At 43.6% G+C, this 23,212-nt stretch overlaps 1 protein-coding gene across 1 annotated transcript in view; it reads right to left on the reverse strand.

Annotated features, from left to right (window-relative positions):
* Positions 1-12,127: 12,127 nt before the first annotated feature.
* Positions 12,128-23,212, reverse strand: part of LOC137676916 (interleukin-6 receptor subunit beta-like) — a 35,340-nt gene continuing 24,255 nt past the window's right edge. The window contains exons 13-15 of the mRNA XM_068424046.1: positions 18,726-18,822; positions 16,037-16,100; positions 12,128-12,613 (exon numbers count right to left, since the gene is read on the reverse strand). Coding sequence (XP_068280147.1) covers positions 12,128-12,613; positions 16,037-16,100; positions 18,726-18,822 — 647 coding nt within the window. The remainder of the gene's footprint in view (positions 12,614-16,036; positions 16,101-18,725; positions 18,823-23,212) is intronic.

Consider the following 23,212-nt stretch of genomic DNA (forward strand, 5'->3'; position numbering starts at 1 on the left):
GTGTTTACCACTTCAACAAATCCAGATTAACCTCCTTGGTTAGTTTCTTTCTGTAAAGTTTCTGCCCTGTCCCAGGGAAGGCTTTCTGCGAGGAAGTTAGAGCACATCTTATGAAGAGAAGCTGAGGGAACTTGGGTTGTTGAGTCTGGAGAAAACAAGGCTCAAGAGAGACCTTATTGCTCTCTACAAGTACCTGAAAGGAGGTTGCAGTGAGGTGGGTGTTGGTCTCTTCTCCCAAGTAACAAGTGATAGGACGAGCAGAAACGGTCTCAAGTTGTGCCAGTGGAGGTTTAGATTGGATATTGGGAAAAATTTCTTCACTGAAAGGGTTGTCAAGCATTGGAACAGGCTGCCCAGGGAAGTGGTGGAGTCAGCATCCCTGGAAGTGTTTAAAAGACCTGTAGATATGGTGCTTAGGTACATGGTTTAGTGGTGGAGTTGGCAGTGCTAGTTTGCGTTTGGACCTGATGATCTTAATGGTCTTTTCCAGCCAAAATAATTCTATGATTCCATGAAGCACTGAAGGGGTCTCTGAGGATGGGTGATGTGAATGACCTTTTCTAGCATCACAGGTTGTTTTCAGTTTTATTAGCCTGTGACACAGACTCAAGAGCTCTGAGGCAAATATATTCTGTAAGTAGAGGGCCTTAATGAAGTGTTTCATTATTTTACAACTTTTGTAGCAGTAACTGGGGTTGACTCAAGATGCCCCTGTGCTCTCTGCTTTCAGGAGGACTCTGCTCAAGTGCAGATGCCATTGTGCCATAAAGGTGGCTTTTAAGGTTGCCACAGTACCCCAAAGGCTTAGGTTTTTAGGGGATTTGTAGATAATCTGTAGTTACCATTTTTCTATTTGGTAGTCAATATAGAGTGAAAAAACCCTCTGGAATATTGTGGTTGCTGCAATCTCCTGTTCCAGGCTGAGTAGCTGTTTATCTTGTCTCTGAAACACTGTGATAATTTTCATTCTGTCTAGCTACTGCACTGTAGTCTGACCTTAAGTGTAAAAAAAAAAAAAAAAAGGTGGAAAAAAAAAATCTCTGTGTCTGTACAAAGTGTGCAAGAAAAAACATCTACTCTGGATACAAGAACAAATAGATACGTACTAACTTTGTGCATGTTTTTAGAGGCCATATTAGAGACTGAATATTACACTCCTTTCTCTGTAAATATAAAATGCTAAAAGACTGTAACCCTGCAGTATAATACCCCATACTATAAATCACTATGCTTATGTGCCTCCAGGCCTACAGTTAAGTGTCTAAGATTTTACAATGTCTAAATTCTCATTAATGCTAACAGTGGTCATCTAGAGCTATGTTGACTGGGAAAAGAAAAGAAATGAAAAAAAAAAAATTTAAAAAATGCCTTGGCTTTTATGGTTCCGAGCCTTCATACTTGCAATCTCACTCATAACACATACTGAAGCTAAGAACACTACTGAAACCACCTGAATATCACTATAGCACATTGTCATGGTTTAAAGCTGGGCCGGCTATTAAACCAGTGGCAGATGCTCTCTATTAACCCTCCTCCCCTCCCAGAAGGGAAAGGGAAAGGGAAAAGGGAGAGAGACTTACGGATTGGAAAGTTAAAAGTTTTCATGAACTATAATAATGAAAAAGAGTATAATAATAATAATGGAAATAATCAAATATATACAAATATATACAAAACCAAGATCGAGCTCCCCCGATGTTGGTCATGTCCCCACCGGCACTGCAGGGCAGGTTCCAGGAAGGCCCAGGCTGGGCCCCATGATGGACGGGAACTGGATTCAGGGATGCACGGATCAGGGTCCGGGCAGCAGGAAAACAGACAGAGTCCTCTTTGGACACCAGCCATACAAGAAGGGGGCGAGACCGTCGTGATCCTCCCGCTTTATACTGAGAATGATGTGTATGGGATGGAATACCTTCAACAGTCAGTTATGGGTCACCTGCCCTGTCCGCTCTTCCCTGCAGGTGCGAACCTCCTTCGGCTCTTCACTCATAAGCAGTGAGGAATTTAGCAGTGACCTTGGTTTCTCTGAGAATAAGTACAGCAAGAGCCTTTCTGCATAACATCCCTACCGGTGCCTCAGTGGTAACTACAAACTTCGAGCGTTATCAGTCCTGGAAGCAGACACTGTCTGCAAAACATGTAGTTAGTTTCAGAAAGTGCAGTTACTTAGAAGAGACTTAGCTGAAAGTAAAAATCACTGAAAGAAAAACTGGTCTGTTTTAGGTCAAACCAGGCCACACATGAAATGAAATACCTTACACATTTATTAGTAGATGTAGGCTTCTGCAGTCATTATATATCTGTATATGCACACACTTCTTTAAACTGCCTGAAGACATGAGGCAGTCGGACTAGATGATCGTTGTAGGTCCCTTCCAACTGAACTAAAAATCCCCATAAAAGAACCAACCAAAAAAAAACCCACAAAAAAATAGTTGCCCTAATCTGAAGACCTGATCACTATGTGTCTCCTAGTCTTGTGTCCCTGAGCGGTACATTGTTCCACCAAAGCCTCCTTTTTGTCTGGATGAAACTATTTGCAAGTGTACTCTTCTATTTCTCTCCACATAAAAGGTTCGTTCTTTGCTCTCAAAAGATGCATCATGATGGGATGAGTTCTTCGTTTATATCTAATCTCCATACCAGGATTTTTCTTGTACCTCTCATTCTCCCAAATGTACAATTTACAGCCATTATACAAATATTGAGTGTGCTCTCATGAGATCAATTAAGAATGACATATACTGTGAGCTTTATAACTGAAAGTGGAATACATCCATCCCGTCTATGTGAAGCAAATAGGTCCATGTGTACTTCTAGGGAAATTCTCCTGGCCTGATAGATGGATTTTCTTTAGCAAGATGTCAGGCAATGGCTAACATCATGGAGGCAATACTCACGGGGTCAAAAGCCCCAACTGTCTTTTGAGTTTCATGTACGAGGGCTGCTTCATATACTGAAACTGCTCACATGCCATTGGTTTGGTTCTACTTACTTACTTCATATGTAACATAATAATATGTACTCGTTTGGTAGGTGCAGAGTAAGAAAAAATGAATTCAATGTTTACAGGGATGAGTAAGTCATTGAAGGTACTGCACCAGGAAAATAAGTCACTCTGACCAGAAATTAAAGAAATACTATAGGTAAGGAGCATGGGTATTTCTTATGTTTGTGAAATGGTGTCCTGGTTTGGCCTAAACAAGGCCGATTTTCCTTTCAGTGATTTTTACTTTCAGCTAAGTCTCCTCTAAGTAACTGCACTTTCTGAAACTAACTACATGTTTTGCAGACAGTGTCCGCTTCCAGGACTGATAACTCTCGAAGTTTGTAGTTATCACTGAGGCACCGGTAGGGATGTTGTGCAGTAAGGCTCTTGCTGTACTTAGTCTTAGAGAAACCAAGGTCACTGCTGAATTCCTCACTGCTTATGAGTGAAGAGCCGAAGGGGGGTCGCAGCTGCAGGGGAGAGCAGACAGGGCAGGTGACCCAAAATTGACCAACGAGGGTATTCCATCCCATACACGTCATTCTCGCTATAAAGCGGGGGGATCACGAGGGTCTCGGGCTCTTTTCTGCTATGGCCGGTGTCCAAGGAGGACTCCGACTGTTTTCCTGCTGCCGCCGATCCCGATCCGTGCATCCCTGAATCCAGCTCTCGACCGTCGCTAGGCCCAGCCTGGGCCTTCCCGGAGCCTGCCCTGCAGTGCCGGTGGTGACGTTGCCGACATCGGGGGAGCTTGATCTTGGTTTTGTATATATATTTGTATATATTTGATTATTCCAATCTTATTATTATACTCTTTTTCATTATTATAGGTTTATTAAAACTGTTTTAACTTTCCAACCCGTAAGTCTCTCTCCCTTTTCCCTTTCCCTTTCCCTTCGGGTGGGGGGGGGGGGAGGGTTAACAGAGAGCGTCTGCCACAGGTTTAATAGCCAGCCCAGCTTTAAACCATGACAGATTTATTGGCGCCCAACGTGGGGCACGAGAGAAGCTCCAACAGGTTCCTCTGATAAGTCGAATCCCGGCTCCGGCGGGAGGAGACCCCCCCCAGAGAGCTCAGCTGAGAGAGTATCAGATTTCTTCCTTTGAGATTTACGAGGGGTTGGAAATTAAAACAGATAGTGAAGATGCTGATGTCATTTTTGAATACTGTGTTATCTCGTCTTTTTATAGAGTTTCTTTCACAGTTGAGTATTGCAATGATGCCTTACCTGCAGTGGGCACTGTGTTATTGTTTGCTTCTTATGAATGTTTACATGCAGTTTAGCAGTGGGCGCTGGTCGAAATGTATTGTTTTGGTATGGGGTTTGATACTGATTTATGCTGTGATAAACTGGGCAGTTACTATTCCGATCTCTTATCTCTATGACACAATGATGGGCAGTTTTAATCGCGAATCAGTAGCAGCGACTTCATCTGCACGCTCCAGGCGTCCTTTAGCTGATTCTGTTAATGATTACACTTCCAGTTTTACTTCAGGAAATAGTACCTTCTCCTTTTCTGCCAAGCTGATTCCACTAGATTTTGCGAAATTAGGATGGTGCTGTCTAGGTGGCATGTTTTTATTTTCGGTTGTCCTGAATGTGTTTCTGATGTGGGATAAGATTAAATATCGGTGCAGGGACAGTTGTAGGTGTTGTGCAGCTACCTTAGATCCTACAGCGTGTGCTGCCGCTACAGCCACTCAATCCACTGAAACCTTGGCAGCCTGCACCACAGCTGCTACACCCCCTAAGATGGCCACTGCAGCTACTCAGACTCTAACGAGTCTCAGCACTCCCACGACAGCCACTGCATCTACTCAGACCCCAGCATCTACCGAATCTGTACCAATCGCCCCTGTAACCAGGAAGAAATACCGAAAGAAATCAGCTTGTGAAGAGAAGGATGATGACTCAGAGCCTTCTAAGGCAGAGCCATCATGTGACCCAGGTGAGGGCCCTTCTCAGGCAGAGTCAGGGCCCGACACAGATGGGGGTTTCCTTGATCGTCCTTTTAAAGCAGACCCATCACAGAAGAAAGGTCGTTCTAAAGCAGAACTATCACAGGAGGAGGACTCGGATGTAGAGATAACCTACCACTCCTTATCCCTGAAGGACCTGAGAAATATAAGGAAAGATTTCAGCCGTTATGATGGTGAGCCAATTATTACCTGGCTGCTCCGATGCTGGGATAATGGGGCAGATAGCATGCAATTAGACGGTAGAGACGCCAGACAGTTGGGATCCCTGTCCAGAGATGGTGGTATTGATAAGGCGCTTGCAAGAAAGTCAAACACTATCAGTCTCTGGAGGCGACTCTTGTCAGCTGTAAAGAGCAGGTATCCCTATAAAGATGATGTTATGAGCCACCTGAGCAAATGGACCACTATAGAAAAAGGTATTAACTACCTTAGACAACTAGCTGTGCAAGAGATCATTTATAGACACCCACGGGACATTGTAGATCCTGATGAAGTGGAATGCAACCGATCCATGTTCCGGAAGGTTGTGAAGAACGCTCCACCGACATACACCCATATATTGTCAATATTAGTCTGGGGAGAAGATGCTATGGCACGTTCTACTGTGGGTGAAATGGCTAACTGTATGCGACAGTATGAAGTTAGTATTTCTTCCCCACTGCAGGCACGCATCTCGGCTGTGGAAAAACTGACTAAGGAAAACAAGGACTCATTTAAACAACTGTCAGACAAACTGTCCAGGATCGAGAATAAACTTGACTCTCTACCTACACAGGCGCGCGTTGCAGCTGTTAAGAGAAAACAGCCTCCTACAGGACCAGCTCAAAGGAAACGGAACACATCACGAGGTATCCTGTGGTTTGCCCTGCGTGGTTATGGGGAGGACATGAACAGATGACATGGACAACCTACCAGTACCCTACAGGCACGAGTACGTGAGTTGCAAGCTAAAAGAAATACCAGAGAGAATTTTTCTAGGAGGATGGCTGCTCCAGTTACCAGTGAGCAGGACCCCAGTCAGGGTAGATGGGCCTCAAATCCCTTTTTCCCAAGTGTGAATAGGAGAAATGAAGGTCCAGTCCCTGTGAGCAGCACGAATCCATTTCTTAATTAGAGGGGCCCTGCCTCCAGCCAGGTGGAGGAAAGGGACAACAGAGTTTATTGGACTGTGTGGATTCGATGGCCTGGCACATCAAAACCACAGAGGTATCGAGCCTTGGTAGACACTGGTGCACAGTGCACCCTAATGCCATTGGATCATAAAGGGGCAGAACCTATCAGTATTTCAGGAGTAACAGGATGATCTCAAGTGTTATCTGTATTGGAGGCCGAAGTGAGCCTAACTAAAAATGAATGGAAAAAGCAGCCCATTGTGACTGGCCCAGATGCTCCGTGCATCCTTGGCATAGACTACCTCAAGAGAGGGTATTTCAAGGACCCAAAAGGGTATAGATGGGCCTTTGGTATAGCAGCTGTAGAGACTGAGGACATTAAACAGCTGTCTACCTTGCCTGGCCTCTCAGAGGATCCTTCTGTTGTGGGGCTGCTGAAGGTTGAAGAACAGGTGCCAATTGCTACTACCACGGTGCACCGACGACAATATCGCACCAATCGAGACTCCCTGATCCCCATTCATAAACTGATTAGACAATTAGAAATTCAAGGAGTGATTAGTAAGACTCGCTCACCCTTTAATAGTCCTATATGGCCAGTGCGAAAGTCTGATGGAGAATGGAGATTAACTGTGGACTATCGTGGCCTAAATGAAGTTACGCCACCGCTGAGTGCTGCTGTGCCAGACATGCTAGAACTTCAATACGAACTGGAGTCAAAGGCAGCCAAGTGGTACGCCACCATAGACATAGCTAATGCAATTTTCTCTATTCCTTTGGCACCAAAGTGCAGGCCACAGTTTGCTTTTACCTGGAGAGGTATCCAGTATACCTGGAATCGACTGCCCCAGGGGTGGAAACACAGTCCTACTATTTGCCATGGACTGATCCAGACTGCACTAGAAAAGGGTGGAGCTCCAGAACATTTGCAATACATTGATGACATCATTGTGTGGGGTGATACAGCAGCAGAAGTTTTTGACAAAGGGGAGAAAATAATCCAAATTCTTCTGCAAGCTGGTTTTGCCATAAAAAGAGGCAAGGTCAAGGGACCTGCCCGGGAGATCCAGTTTTTAGGGATTAAATGGCAAGATGGGCGTCGCCAGATCCCGATAGAGGTGATCAACAAAATAACAGCTATGTCCCCACCAACTAACAAAAAGGAAACACAAGCCTTCTTAGGTGTTGTGGGTTTCTGGAGAATGCATATTCCAGATTACAGCCAGATTGTACGCCCTCTTTATGAAGTGACCAGAAAGAAGAATGATTTTCAGTGGGGCCCTGAACAATGACAGGCTTTTGAACAGATTAAACAAGAGATTGTGCATGCAGTAGCCCTTGGACCAGTCCGTACGGGACAAGATGTTAAAAATGTGCTCTACACTGCAGCTGGGGACAATGGTCCTACCTGGAGCCTCTGGCAGAAAGTGCCAGGGGAGACTCGAGGTCGACCCCTAGGATTTTGGAGTCGAGGATACAAGGGCTCCGAGGCCAATTACACTCCAACTGAAAAAGAGATACTGGCAGCATATGAAGGAGTTAGAGCTGCTTCAGAGGTAATTGGTACTGAAGCACAACTTCTCCTGGCACCTCGATTACCAGTACTAGGCTGGATGTTCAAGGGTAAGGTTCCTACTACTCATCATGCAACTGATGCTACATGGAGTAAATGGATTGCATTAATTACACAGAGGGCTCGAATAGGAAACCCTAATCGCCCAGGAATCTTAGAAGTGATCATGGACTGGCCAGAAGGCAAAGACTTCGGAATGCCACCAGAAAAGGAGGTGACACGTGCTGAAGAAGCCCCACCATATAATGAACTACCAGAGGATGAGAAGCAGTATGCCCTGTTCACCGATGGATCCTGCCGTCTTGTAGGAAAGCATCGGAAGTGGAAAGCTGCTGTATGGAGTCCTATACGACGAGTCACGGAAGCCACAGAAGGACAAGGTGAATCAAGTCAATTTGCAGAGGTAAAAGCCATCCAGCTGGCTCTAGACATTGCTGAACGAGAAAAGTGGCCAAGGCTGTATCTTTATACTGACTCATGGATGGTGGCAAATGCCTTGTGGGGGTGGTTAAAGCAGTGGAAGTGAAGCAACTGGCAGCATAAAGGTAAACCTATTTGGGCTGCTGAACTGTGGCAAGATATTGCTACTTGGCTAGAGAAACTAGTCGTGAAGGTACGTCATGTAGATGCTCACATACCTAAAAGTCGGGCAACTGAGGAACATCGAAACAACCAACAAGCGGATCAGGCTGCTAAAGTGTTCCAAATAGATTTGGACTGGGAACATAAAGGTGAACTATTTTTAGCTCGGTGGGCTCATGACACTTCAGGTCATCAAGGAAGAGATGCAACATACAGATGGGCTCGTGACCGAGGGGTGGACTTAACCATGGACTCTATTGCACAGGTTATCCATGATTGTGAAACATGCGCCGCAATTAAGCAAGCCAAACGGTTAAAACCTTTGTGGTATGGGGGGCAGTGGCTGAAATATAAATATGGGGAGGCCTGGCAAATTGACTACATCACACTCCCTCAAACCCGCCAGGGTAAACGTTATGTGCTTACCATGGTGGAGGCGACCACTGGATGGCTGGAAACATACTCTGTGCCCCATGCCACTGCCCGGAACACTATTCTGGGCCTTGAAAAGCAAATCTTGTGGCGACATGGTACACCACAGAGAACTGAGTCGGACAATGGGACTCATTTCAAAAACAGTCTCATAGATAACTGGGCCAAAGAGCATGGTATCGAATGGGTATATCACATCCCCTATCATGCACCAGCATCTGGGAAAGTTGAACGGTATAATGGGCTGTTAAAAACTACCCTAAAAGCAATGTGGGGTGGAACCTTTAAAAACTGGGATAAGCATTTGGCACAAGCTACCTGGCTAGTTAACACCAGAGGATCTATCAACTGAGCTGGCCCTGCTCAGTCAGATCTTTTACATACAGTAGAAAGGGATAAAGTCCCTGTGGTGCATGAAAGGAACCTGTTCGGAAAAACTGTCTGGGTTCTTCCTGCTATGGGCAAAGGTAAACCCGTTCATGGGATTGCTTTTGCTCAAGGACCTGGATGTACTTGGTGGGTGATGCTGCAGGATGGTGGAGTCCGATGTGTCCCTGAAGGTGATCTGATCTTGGGTGAGAATACTTAATTCTGAACTGCATGATGTTAATTGCTGCATAATACTAACAGTGTTCATAAGTGTCTTTCAGGTTGAAGCAGTGGTGATGGGAATGGAGCTAGCTGCAAGTGGCGTCCAGTAACCTCCTCGAGACTGACATCTTTAACCTGCAACCCGTGGGCACAAACTGTGACAAAGCTCATACCATCTCTCCTACCCTGGGAGACTCCTAGCCAGATGGAAACCCACAATCCTGAACTAAATGAACTTGATGAACTTTTTTTTCTGTATAGAAATGAATCATAAACTAATGTTATCTGTATATATTTTAAAATGAAAAGTTAGTGGTGATCTGAGTATGACATGAATGGTATGGAATAAGGGGTGGAATGTCCTGGTTTGGCCTAAACAAGACCGATTTTCCTTTCAGTGATTTTTACTTTCAGCTAAGTCTCCTCTAAGTAACTGCACTTTCTGAAACTAACTACATGTTTTGCAGACAGTGTCCGCTTCCAGGACTGATAACTCTCGAAGTTTGTAGTTATCACTGAGGCACCGGTAGGGATGTTGTGCAGTAAGGCTCTTGCTGTACTTAGTCTTAGAGAAACCAAGGTCACTGCTGAATTCCTCACTGCTTATGAGTGAAGAGCCGAAGGGGGGTCGCAGCTGCAGGGGGGAGCAGACAGGGCAGGTGACCCAAAATTGACCAACGAGGGTATTCCATCCCATACACGTCATTCTCGCTATAAAGCGGGGGGATCATGAGGGTCTCGGGCTCTTTTCTGCTATGGCCGGTGTCCAAGGAGGACTCCGACTGTTTTCCTGCTGCCCCCGATCCCGATCCGTGCATCCCTGAATCCAGCTCTCGACCGTCGCTAGGCCCAGCCTGGGCCTTCCCGGAGCCTGCCCTGCAGTGCCGGTGGTGACGTTGCCGACATCGGGGGAGCTTGATCTTGGTTTTGTATATATATTTGTATATATTTGATTATTCCAATCTTATTATTATGCTCTTTTTCATTATTATAGGTTTATTAAAACTGTTTTAACTTTCCAACCCATAAGTCTCTCTCCCTTTTCCCTTTCCCTTTCCCTTCGGGTGGGGGGGGGGGGGAGGGTTAACAGAGAGCGTCTGCCGCAGGTTTAATAGCCAGCCCAGCTTTAAACCGTGACAAATGGACAAATTAGGCTGTGTTCACATGACTACTTAATAATGATTGTACATCATTAGAGGACTTGATTGTCCATAACACCTTTTCATTTCAGCCCCTCTACTAGATATTGCAAGTAGCAACAGCTACACTAATAGGAGGATCATTGTGTTCTCCTAAATTCAAATCAGGCAAAGTAAACTGATTGAAGTTAAAAAAACTAAGAGAGATATTTTAAAAGACTGCTCGAACATTTGAGGTGGTCAAGGGAGTGCACCTGTTAACCCTTCTTTCAATAAGCAGAGGTAACAAGGGTGAGAGGTAACAGGTACATTGCTTTGTGACAAAATAATGCATTTTAAGCACTAGGAATAAACAATGCAAAACTTAGTGAAACACAGGTTGGTTCCTGCCAGTCCTAACAGACATAGAGAGATACAAATAGAGAGACAGTGAATATAAATAAGGAAAGTGAATAAAACAGGTTTTGTTATGGGGCCTCACTAAATCAGTCAAGTGGGGGATATGCAATTTCTTTGAGCTTTTTGCAAACATGTCTATTCTATAATTCATACTGTCTAATATGCATGAAAATGTTTGTGTGAATGTGAATCATCCTTAATTTTTCATGAGAGAATTTTAAAAGATGTCCATCTAAGGAGTCTCCAGTTCTTACGGTACAGTTGATCAATTTCTTTCTCCACAAAATAATTTTCATAAAATGCTCTGTAAACTAGAGACAACAACAATAAACTGAGTCTTCTATAGTAACTGCAAACCATTAATGCCTACAAGAGTTCATGTGTGAGAAGCTGTTCTAAGCTGGAAAACCAGTTCAGACTCCTTGCACTGTGGAGATATATGATGGAGTCACATAGAAAGCAAATTAAGGAAGACCCTTTTATCCCCTATATTCCAATAATGACTCCTCTATACAAGCTTTGGAGGGATGACTAACTGAACTATCTATTCAGCTCTTGAAGTCTGTTCAACAGATATCATTATTGCATGCAGTGTGAAATTGTTTCTGCAACTACATCTCATAACAGAACATGAATTGATTTCTATGTCTTTGTAGAGAAAAGTAGGATGAAATAGCTTTAATTTAATGTGAGTAAAAACTCTAATACTAATAATGATACTTATTATCATCTTCATTTACACAGCACTATTCATCTACAATGAATAAAGGTGTAAAGATCTAAGATGTGAAGTACTTAATAGTGCTTTACATAGACGGATAAACATCATTTTCTATTCCTAAATTCAAGGCTTTTCACTCTCTTGTTTGGCCAGCTTTGACCAACAGGAGAGATCCTTTGGAGCTGTAGACACTTTTGCTGGGATTTTTACTGAAGAACTTACCAGATCTGAAAATCAGATCTTAAACACGTCCCAGTGATCAGAGAACTCTCCTGATGACTAGAACAACATTATGCTTAGAGCAGAAGCCTTGAAATGGCTTCCTGAGTGCCCTGGGACTAAGCACCTAGCAAGAGGTACCTTACTGGAAGATTTTTCATACAGTTCCCTGAAAGTTTTGCCTGTGTGAAGACAGTAGGACTTTCCACAGAATGACTATTTCAAGCTAATTTAATTATACAACCATCTATTTCACCAAGGAAGCTTATTGAAATAGAGACTAACTATTATCACAAGCTCACTGTCCTGTGTGGTCTTAATGGCTCCATTCACGCATCAGAGGTTTTGGAACTGGATTTTATGGTATGGGAAATTATGAAGATGATTCAGTTCAAATTGACTTGTCCCATCAAAGTTGGTCCAGATGGCAAAAATACTACCTGGCTTTGTTTAAGGTAGTCTTGGGGAGCAAACAAAACCTGATTCCCAGTTCGTGCTGGCTTACTGCTTAGTTCCATTTCCAGATGAGGATGAGCAGCTCTTGCAGGCAGCTTCACTGTCAGACTCATCAGGGCTTTCTGGCTGAACTCCATGCTGGTGTAGTCACTCAAGAGTGGTACTGTAATGGAAATTAGTCCTCCTTCTTCACTTGTAACTGCTTCTTCAGGGATTTCTTGATGCCTTAGGCTTACGTCTATGTTATTGCTAGGTTCTTCTGACTGGCAAATGTCACACTTGCTGTCATCGCCACCATCTGTAAAGAGGTCTAGCTTCAAAGGAGCCTTTGTCTCATGCTCTATGACATAAAGGCTGGTGGTATCATTTTCTGAGAGGGCCTGAAGCAGTGACCTTGAAACAGGTTTCCAATTAGTCTGCAAGACAAAACAAGGAGAAAGAGTGATTTTGGTATCGTACTTCTGCAAAGCACAATTGGCAATTTACTGAAATAAATAACGAAAGAATAAAGCAGCCTGGTCCTGCCTGTATAATATACTAACTAATCCATTTTATCTCATCCTCATTGGTTTTAGAAACATGAATGAAAATATTTATTTCCCTAATTCAGAGGACCATCTTCTTCTTTCCCATAGTATTTAAGCACAGTTTTTCATGCTTTTACGTGTGCTTGGGACAAAATGTAGTGGTGATAAAATGTAGGCTTCAAGATGTGCTGTTCTGAGACCCACAGCTTTCAAAAAGTTTAATAAATATGTTACTATAAAAAAGCAGCAGCTTGAATTGAACAGCAGCCAAACAAGTTTAGCTATCACCTGCAAGCAGTTTGTTATTCAACTTAATGCCGTGTTGTGATATAAGTATACCTTGGGTTGCAAGTTTTTGCAAATTCTGGATGATTAAATGGAGAACAGTTTGTAACATCAAACATACTTCTTTTCCACTTAGATTGTTCTCCTGGGTTGCCCACTTTTGCCATAATATTTTTAAAAATATAGCCAGGCTGGTGTGTTCTCTGGTATAACTATTGTTTTTCTCCCTTTTTCCCCCTTCCTCAGTTGCTCTAAATTTATTTGAACTGTTATGGTTCTTTTGCAAGAAATAAATGGTTTTTATTTTCTTTCTTCTTACAATGTGTGTTCTCCTGCATAAAATATCTCTATTTTTCTCTTGTAATGGGGTGAGTAGACACCTCTGCGTGGTCAACTTTTGCCTTATTTTGAAAAAAGGACCTGTGTGATATGTACCTCCCTTATAGTATTTATTACAAACAGCAGCCCGAACTCTACACCTACCAGATCTAAAATAAGCGCTATGTGAGCTGCTGTCTAAAAGAGGCACTAGTAAGTGAAGAAGAAGCAGCATCTTTGAAGAATCTTGCTAAATGTGAAGGGCAGGACACTGAGGCGTGGCTGGGTGGCCATGTTAGTCTCCAGAGTTTGTTTTCCTGGCCTCTGCGTGCTGACTGAATTGTCTCCAGTTCCTCCTGCTGCTCTGTATCATGGAATGTATCATTGCCTTAGATTGCAATAAAGAATGCTCTGTCTGGATTTAAAGTACTAATTCTCTTGGCACCTGTCTGTACTATATATGTGTTTCTGTCAAGAGCTGCTACATTGCTCAACTAACCTGATGGGGTTCAGTCTTAGAACAACCTACAAATAGAATACATATACGGAAGATTTACTCCTTGACTCCATTTATAGTGCTCATTTGGGGAATACCTTTCTCCACATTTCATGAATTGTTCATAATATCAGATTACTCCTAGGCAATATATCTGGTAACTGCTTTATTGTACTGTCTCCTCACATAGAGCTTTTTCTGCTTTCCCCAAACCCCTTATCAGGTATCTGTTATTTCTGTTTCTGCCATGTTATCAACATTACAGCATTTCTCTACCAGAATTGGCTAATACAGGCTTCATTTCCTTTTATAGTTGCTTTGCCTCTGAAGGAACGCTTAAATGCATTTTAAATAGGTTTATTTTGCTTTTAAAGTATTTACGTTGAAGTGTTACCCTAGTTCATAAAACCTATTTGTCGTTTCTATAACATGCAGCCTCCGTGTATTTCACCAGCACTTCTTCACAATGGCAAATTATTCTTTAAACCTATTAGTTATTTGGGTAGTTCTTACTCCTTTCTTGCTGAACTTCTAACCTGCAATTCAACTCCACCTAAGCTTATTATTACATTGAAACATCTTCAGGTCTTGCACTTCCTTTAAGGCAGAAATTCCCCAAATGCTGAATATACTAGCTTCCTTTTTTGCCTTTGAGAAGTCTCACTTCAAACAAGTATTGAATCTGCATATCTCCCACTTTCTAAGTGCATGATGGAGAAGAAGCAACAGGATTAGGTGGAGTTAATTTTGCTGTAGTGGTCAGTGAGGGACATCTGAATCCCAGCACTAGGAACTGGAAGCAGATCCATTTTTTAACTGAACAAAACAGTGAAACTGTGATCTTCTAACAGCATCGCTTTTGAAACTCTGGCTTTGTACAGCTGTACATTTGTACATCTTATCCTCCTTTGTTCAGCATTATCTGGGTTTGGCAAAATGACTGTCATCTGATACTACCTCTGAGCTCACAACTTCTTTATTGACTTCTAAGTGGAAGAAAGGAAGAAAGTAAGCAAGGAGGTCCTGATCTGGAATATGAATGTTCATACTTGCTCTGTTGAAGGAAGTAATGCTGATGTTCAGCAAAACCTTTGATTAGCAGCAGTCTGTCAGGGTCTTCTGAAATTTTGTTGCTGATGATTTGATCCTGTGTCCTAGATTTGGACAGTGTCTGGCTTGTAGATACCTTCCAGCTTCTGCCTGATCTTTGACTACATAGATAGATGTCTGCTTTGTTAAAGCTCCCAAGTTGGCTTAAGAAACTAGATCTACGAGTGCCAAATTAAGTTCAGGTCTGCCAGAATCAAAGAGATTTAAAAAGGAAAGCAGTACAAGTTCGTGCTCCAAAAATGTAATGGTTGGCAGTCTGGGACACGGGAGATAAACTGAGGTGTCCTGGAAGAAGGACTTTTAGTATCAGGTGTCAGCAAAACTGGAGCAGAAACTTGTTTAAAAGCCGGGGAGGGGGGGCAGTGGGGCGGGTAAGGACAGGAAGATGCAAGTCAGTCCATTAATAGGCAAAAGTGAATAACATGGACTCCAGCACCCTCCTTCTAAGAGCTGATTGCCAGGTGCTTCTTCAGTCCTGAGATTCAGGTATCCTTACCAAAGCGTATGGGAAAGCCATGGGCAAGATTTGAACATGCTGATGAACCTTGGTGCCTGGTGACCAGTAGGTGCTCCTCAGCCAGCTACCAGCTGACCAGCCAGAGTCCCTGGATTGTTCTGGAGGTGGGCAGAGACTGAGGGGTGAGGAGTGGATTTCAGAAAACACCATATACATGGCCTCCATCATGAGACTTCTCTGGAATTAGGCCATGATGCATTACTTTGTATTTTGAGTAATTTGTACTTAGTAATCAGTTCCAGTTGGTGAAAACTGACTGGATATAAAAGCTGAATTTCTCTCTTTAGACTCTGTCTCCCCTAATTCAACTTTGCTTTGTTCTTTTAACAACCATATCTTTAAATATGCTCTATAATATTCTCAAAAAGTCTGAGAATCTTTATTAAATTAAAAAGTGTATACAGCCTTCAACCAAACAACAACCCTCTCCCATCCTATATTTCTAATATTACACTAGCTTCCCAACTACTGATATTAGAGATTTACTAGGATGAAGTGTGAAAAGACTAATAACTAGCATTACTGATTAATCAGTAGGAAAGACCTCCCTTGTGTATTTTTTTCACACCATCAGAAGAGTACTTGCCGTATCTTGGAGTGCACTGCTGTTTCTTGGACTTGGTACACTGGGCCAGCATGATTGTTTCAGCCTGTAAAGAAATATTCTAAATTTATTGTCAAGTTAAATGACTGACATTTCCTATGCATTTAAATGAACTACCATTTATACGTAACATTTTATTAGTATTTTCATGACCATCAAAACAAGACATTCTACAATGACTATTAAGCATAATGCCAATTAAAAATTGAAGACCGAGCTTGGTAGTCTACACTGAAATGCTGAGTTAGTGACGATTAACATCTTTGTTTAAGGACAAAGGAGCTGTGACAGAAGCTGGTAATGTTGTCTCTTTCTGTAAGTTTAATCATTGTATGTTCCTAATTTGGTATCATTTCCACAAAACCTCCATCTGCCTTGAGGACTCTTGGACAGGTAGGAGCAGGTTTGTTTTAGTAAGCATTTGTTCTTGGGCAAACAAAGAGCAAGTTATTGCTGCTTTTAGCCTCTGTGCAATAACACTGGTGGGTGTCCAGGAAGAGGGTCTTCCTGGGACTCACAAACCAGAACAGGGGGGCAACACAGCCCCTGGGCTTTCCTGACTGTTCTGAGTTTGCCTTTTTCTGGGAGCTATTACATACAGTATCTCACTGTTTCACCTGTCATGAACCTAAACACACCTTTACTAAAAACTCACACCAGCTGCTTCTGCTGTAGGTGAAGGTGTTTGTAAGGCAGAGCTGAGTTTGCCAGTTGAGCTGTTCAAACGGGTTTCAGCTGGGTGCTTGCCCAGAGACGTCTCATCAGAGCCCTTTTTTTTCAAGCTTCTTCAAGCTGCACAGAGGGGCTCAGAAACAACAGAACTGGCAACAACCTGCTGTGCTCTCCAGCCTGCCTGGGCCACCCCACTATGGGCACCACTTCAGGCACTGTCCTCCCTGGCCCTTCCCGAGGGGACAGGCTGTAATGGTGGCCTGCCCATCACTCTTGCCACCCTGGGATACTGGTGCTGGCAGGGGCCAGCTGTGATTCCCCTGCGAAGGGGTGGCAATGGGTGAGATGGGAATTTCAAAGGAGTTTCTGCTGAGCTGACTGATCCCATTGGCATCAGTCACCCCTGACTGGTCGTCACGGGCTCCTGTGGAAGCAGAGAGAGACCGTCTCCAGGCATTTTTGAGCTGATCACCTCCCTGTCAGCAGCTGCTTTCAGAGCACTCCCTTGCGAGCTTTGGGCAATGACTCACCTCCATAGGAAAAAAACCCAACACAGCTGTGAGAGACTGTGGGAGGTTATGTAGCCCATCACGGTGCCTTTGTGTAGGCTTCAGTGTTGTCTGGTTTTCAAATCAAGCCTAGACTTCCTTAGCTGTAAGGTACTTTGCCTTTGTTTAGTCTGTGGTTTGAGGTAAAGTCTGAGGTGTAGAGTTACCGGATCTCCTTGCTGATCCTATGAAGATGGGTGTTTGGCTGGCTGGTGAGTCCTTTGTTACAAATCAAGCAGGCAATTGAGATGAGGGATCCTTCATCTCAGTTCGATACTACAATGATTTGACTGTTAATTTGTAGTCCTGCACTGGGCTTCTATGTGCTGTTGTTTAGTTTTCCAAAAATTCTTTCCTAATGGACCCAGACAAGGAAGTATGATTTTATGTTTAACACAGTGAAGTTTGCCCTAGGTCAGAACTTCTGTATAGGTCTCAGAAGCTCTTGTCAAAAAGGCTGGATCAGATATAGAGCAACTTAAAGTAAAATCTGCAAAGGAAAGTGCACAGAAGACGTAACGTGGAGTGCAGTCTGCTTCCCAATGGCAAGGGCAGGAGTTTAGCCTAATGCATAAGCTAAAGCGAGCTACGTCATGCCACAGCTTTCAAGCCACAGTTTGTACTGTCTATCTGTTCTGTCCTTTAGCAGCTGTGCTTTCAGCTTCTGCAGCTGGTGCTTTGTAAAAAGGAGAAAAAGGGAGGGTAGTGTTGTAGGACATCAAAATAGTAATATGAATGGTTATATGCAACCAGCTTTATCAGAAAATGAATATTAGAACCAATTACTATGTAAGCTATTTTTCTTTTAGTGACAGTGCATGCCCCTAATATTGTACCTCAGATTAATTTGAATGGGGCACTTCATTACTGCAAAGAACAATTTCTTCTAAAATAACAGGATCTCATCCATATCTTACAGACACCCTTGTTATTCTCTGTTCTTCCTACTCCTCCATCCATTACTCCTTCTCATTATGTGCTGCTGTGCATATTTTGTATAGTTAACATCCAAATGTGCTTGCAGGAAACTGCTTATATGGCAACATCAATTTGTGTATCCTGCTGGAATTTATTTTTCTATTTCAATAGAAGAGACATGATTATCAGTTGGGAATGAAAGAGCAAAATAATCAAATGCATGCTTTTTCCATATATACAACCTATTTTCCACTGTGAAAAGTAGTCCTTGCTATTTTCAAGGGTATTTGAGACAGGAGGTAGCCAGATAACTGTATCAAAAAGAAAAGATTATAGATTTTTGACAAAATATTTTAATCAGTTTATAGTGGTTTGTAATTGCTCTCACTGTGTAAATGAATGGGGTGGCTTTTGCATTGCGTGCTTTTTGACTTGTGTTGCTTTTGATGACAAAAAAGGCGCAGTGCTATGAAACTCAGGGTTAAGCAAAACGGAAGCGCTGCTAACAACTTCAGCCAATGTGCTCTTCTTACCTTTTAAGCACTAGAGAACAAGTGAGAGGCGCAAAAGCCAGAATGAACACCATGCTGAAGCAAAGGCCAGTCACAAAAACTTCAAATTCTCCTTTATCTGACGGGAAATGGAGAGACTGAATCAGACTTATGGTATCAAGTATAGAAAGTCTATATTGCCTCTGCAAGAGAAATATTTCAAACAGAATTCAATTCAAGTCAAAGTTTACATGTGTTCTGGGATTTCTGTAAGTGAAATCTTTTTGAAACAAGACCTGGCATTTCTGGGGGGTCTGAGGCTTTCAGATTTGTATTTTTAAGATATCTAGTGTCCTGGTTTGGCCCAAACCAGGCCAATTAGTCTTAGAGAAACCAAGGTCACTGCTAAATTCCTCACTGCTTACGAGTGAAGAGCCGAAGGGGGTTGTACCTGCAGGGAGGAGTGGACGGGGCAGGTGACCCAGGATTGACCGGCAAGGTATTCCATCCCATACATGTCATTCTCACTTTCCTGCTTATCACTAACCCACTGCCTCCTGGAGGTGGGGCCCAGGAGGGAGGGGCCCTCCTGTCTCCCACTGATTGGTACCAGCTTTGCCAAATCTCCAGTTAAAAGCCTGCAGGTGTGATGGCAGGGGAGCTATTGCATTTTGCCCTCCGCCCGTGCTGGGTGGAGCTATTGCATTTTGCCCTCTGCCCGTGCTGGGGGGAACTACTGCATTTTCCCCTCTGCTTGTGCTGGGGGGAGCAACTCTGTCTGAGGAGGATTTCCAAGCTCTCAGTCTTGGTTTTGTATATATTTGTATATATTTGTATATATTTGTATATATTTGTATATATTTGATTATTCCAATATTATTATTATACTCTTTTTCATTATTATAGTTTATTAAAACTGTTTTAACTTTCCAACCCGTAAGTCTCTCTCCCTTTTCCCTTTCCCTTTCCCTTAGCGGGGGGCGGAGGGGAGAGGGTTAACAGAGAGCATCTGCCACCTGGTTAATAGCTGGCCCAGCTTTAAACCGTGACAGATTTATTGGTGCCCAACGTGGGGCACGAGAGAAGCTCCAACAGGTTGTTCTGATAAGTTGAATCCTGGCTCTGGTGGGAGGAGACCCAGAGAGCTCAGCTGAGAGAATATCAGATTTCTTCCTTTGAGATTTACGAGGGGTTGGAAAGTTAAAACAGATAGTGAAGATGGTGATGTCATTTTTGAATGCTGTGTTATCTCATCTTTTTATGGAGTTTCTTTCACAATTGAGTATTGCAATGATGCCTTACCTGCCGTGGGCACTGTGTTATTGCTTGCTTCTTATGAATGTTTACATGCAGTTTAGCAGTGTGCGCTGGTCGAAATGTATTGTTTTGGTATGGGGTTTAATACTGATTTATGCTGTGATAAAATGGGCAGTTAATATTCCGATCTCTTATCTCTATGACACAATGATGGGCAGCTTTAATCGTGAATCAGTAGCAGCAACTTCATCTGCACATTCCAGGCGTCCTTTAGCTGATTCTGTTAATGATTACACTTCCAGTTTTACTTTGGGAAATAGCACCTTCTCCTTTTCTGCCAAGCTGATTCCACTAGATTTTGCGAAATTAGGATGGTGCTGTCTAGGTGGCATGTTTTTATTTTTGGTTGTCCTGAATGTGTTTCTGATGTGGGACAAGATTAAATATCGGTGCAGGGACAGTTGTAGGTGTTATGCAGCCACCTCAGATCCTACAGTGTGTACTGCCGCTACAGCCACTAAACCCACTGAAACCTCGGCAGCCTGCACCACAGCTGCTACACCCCCCAAGATGGCCACTGCAGCTACTCAGACTCTCAGCACTCCCACGACAGCCACTGCATCTACTCAGACCCCAGCATCTATTGAATCTGTACCAATTGCTCCTGTAACCAGGAAGAAATACCAAAAGAAATCAGCTAGTAAAGTGAAGGATGATGACTCAGAGCTTTCCAAGGCAGAGCCATCATATGACCCAGGTGAGGGCCCTTCTCAGGCAGAGTCAGGGCCTAACACAGATGGGGGTTTCCTCGATCGTCCTTTTAAAGCAGACCCATCACAGAAGAAAGGTCGTTCTAAAGCAGAACTATCACAAGAGGACTCGGACGTAGAGATAACCTACCACTCCTTATCCCTGAAGGACCTGAGAAATATAAGGAAAGACTTCAGCCGTTATGACGGTGAGCCTATTATTACCTGGCTGCTCCGATGCTGGGATAATGGGGCAGATAGCATGCAATTAGATGGCAGAGAAGCCAGACAGTTGGGATCCCTGTCCAGAGATGGTGGTATTGATAAGGCGCTTGCAAGAAAGTCAAACACTATCAGCCTCTGGAGGCGACTCTTGTCAGCTGTAAAGAGCAGGTATCCCTATAAAGATGATGTTATGAGTCACCTAAGCAAATGGACCACTATAGAAAAAGGTATTAACTACCTTAGAGAACTGGCTGTGCAAGAGATCATTTATAGACACCCACGGGAAGTTGTAGATCCTGTAGATCCTGATGAAGTGGAATGCAACCGATCCATGTTCCGGAAGGTTGTGAAGAATGCTCCACCAACACATACCCATACATTGTCAATATTAGTAGGGGGAGAAGATGATATGGCACGTTCTACTGTGGGCGAAATGGCTAACTGTATGCGACAGTATGAAGTTAGTATTTCTTCCCCACTGCAGGCACGCATCTCGGCTGTGGAAAAACTGACTAAGGAAAACAAGGACTCATTTAAACAACTGTCAGACAAACTGCCCAGGATCGAGAATAAACTTGACTCTCTACCTACACAGGCACGCGTTGCAGCTGTTAGGAGAAAACGCTCTCCTACAGGACCAGTTCAAAGGAAACAGAACACATCACGAGGTATCCTGTGGTTTGCCCTGCGTGGTTATGGGGAGGACATGAACAGATGGCATGGACAACCTACCAGTAATCTACAGGCACGAGTACGTGAGTTGCAAGCTAACAGAAATACCAGAGAGAATTTTTCTAAGAGGATGGCTGCTCCAGTTACCAGTGATCAGGACCCCAGCCAGGGTAGATGGGCCTCAAATCCCTTTTTCCCAAGTGTGAATAGGAGAAATGAAGGTCCAGTCCCTGTGAGCAGCACGAATCCATTTCTTAATTAGGGGGGCCCTGCCTCCAGCCAGGTGGAGGAGAGGGACAACCGGATTTATTGGACTGTGTGGATTCGATGGCCTGGCACATTAAAACCACAAAGGTATCGAGCCCTGGTAGACACTGGTGCACAGTGCACCCTAATGCCATCGGATCATAAAGGGGCAGAACCTATCAGTATTTCAGGAGTAACAGGAGGATCTCAAGTGTTATCTGTATTGGAGGCCGAAGTGAGCCTAACTAAAAATGAATGGAAAAAGCAGCCCATTGTGACTGGCCCAGATGCTCCGTGCATCCTTGGCATAGACTACCTCAAGAGAGGGTATTTCAAGGACCCAAAAGGGTATAGATGGGCCTTTGGTATAGCAGCTGTAGAGACTGAGGACATTAAACAGCTGTCTACCTTGCCTGGCCTCTCAGAAGATCCTTCTGTTGTGGGGTTGCTGAAGGTTGAAGAACAACAGGTGCCAATTGCTACTACCACAGTGCACCGATGACAATATCGCACCAATCGAGACTCCCTGATCCCCATTCATAAACTGATTAGACAATTAGAAAATCAAGGAGTGATTGGCAAGACTCGCTCACCCTTTAATAGTCCTATATGGCCAGTGCGAAAGTCTGATGGAGAATGGAGATTAACTGTGGACTATCGTGGCCTAAATGAAGTTACACCACCACTGAGTGCTGCTGTGCCAGACATGCTAGAACTTCAATACGAACTGGAGTCAAAGGCAGCCAAGTGGTATGCCACCATAGACATCGCTAATGCATTTTTCTCTATTCCCTTGGCACCAAAGTGCAGGCCACAGTTTGCTTTTACCTGGAGAGGTATCCAGTACACCTGGAATCGACTGCCCCAGGGGTGGAAACACAGTCCTACTATTTGCCATGGACTGATCCAGACTGCACTAGAAAAGGGTGGAGCTCCAGAACATTTGCAATACATTGATGACATCATTGTGTGGGGTGATACAGCAGCAGAAGTTTTTGACAAAGGAGAGAAAATAATTCAAATTCCTCTGAAAGCTGGTTTTGCCATAAAAAGAGGCAAGGTCAAGGGACCTGCCCGGGAGATCCAGTTTTTAGGGATTAAATGGCAAGATGGGCGTCGCCAGATCCCGATAGAGGTGATCAACAAAATAACAGCTATGTCCCCACCAACTAACAAAAAGGAAACACAAGCCTTCTTAGGCGTTGTGGGTTTCTGGAGAATGCATATTCCAGATTACAGCCAGATTGTACGCCCTCTTTATGAAGTGACCAGAAAGAAGAATGATTTTCAGTGGGGCCCTGAACAACGACAGGCTTTTGAACAGATTAAACAAGAGATTGTGCATGCAGTAGCCCTTGGACCAGTCCGTACGGGACAAGA

The sequence above is a fragment of the Nyctibius grandis genome, chromosome Z (genome assembly GCF_013368605.1).
Source record: "Nyctibius grandis isolate bNycGra1 chromosome Z, bNycGra1.pri, whole genome shotgun sequence".
Lineage (NCBI taxonomy): Eukaryota > Metazoa > Chordata > Aves > Nyctibiiformes > Nyctibiidae > Nyctibius > Nyctibius grandis.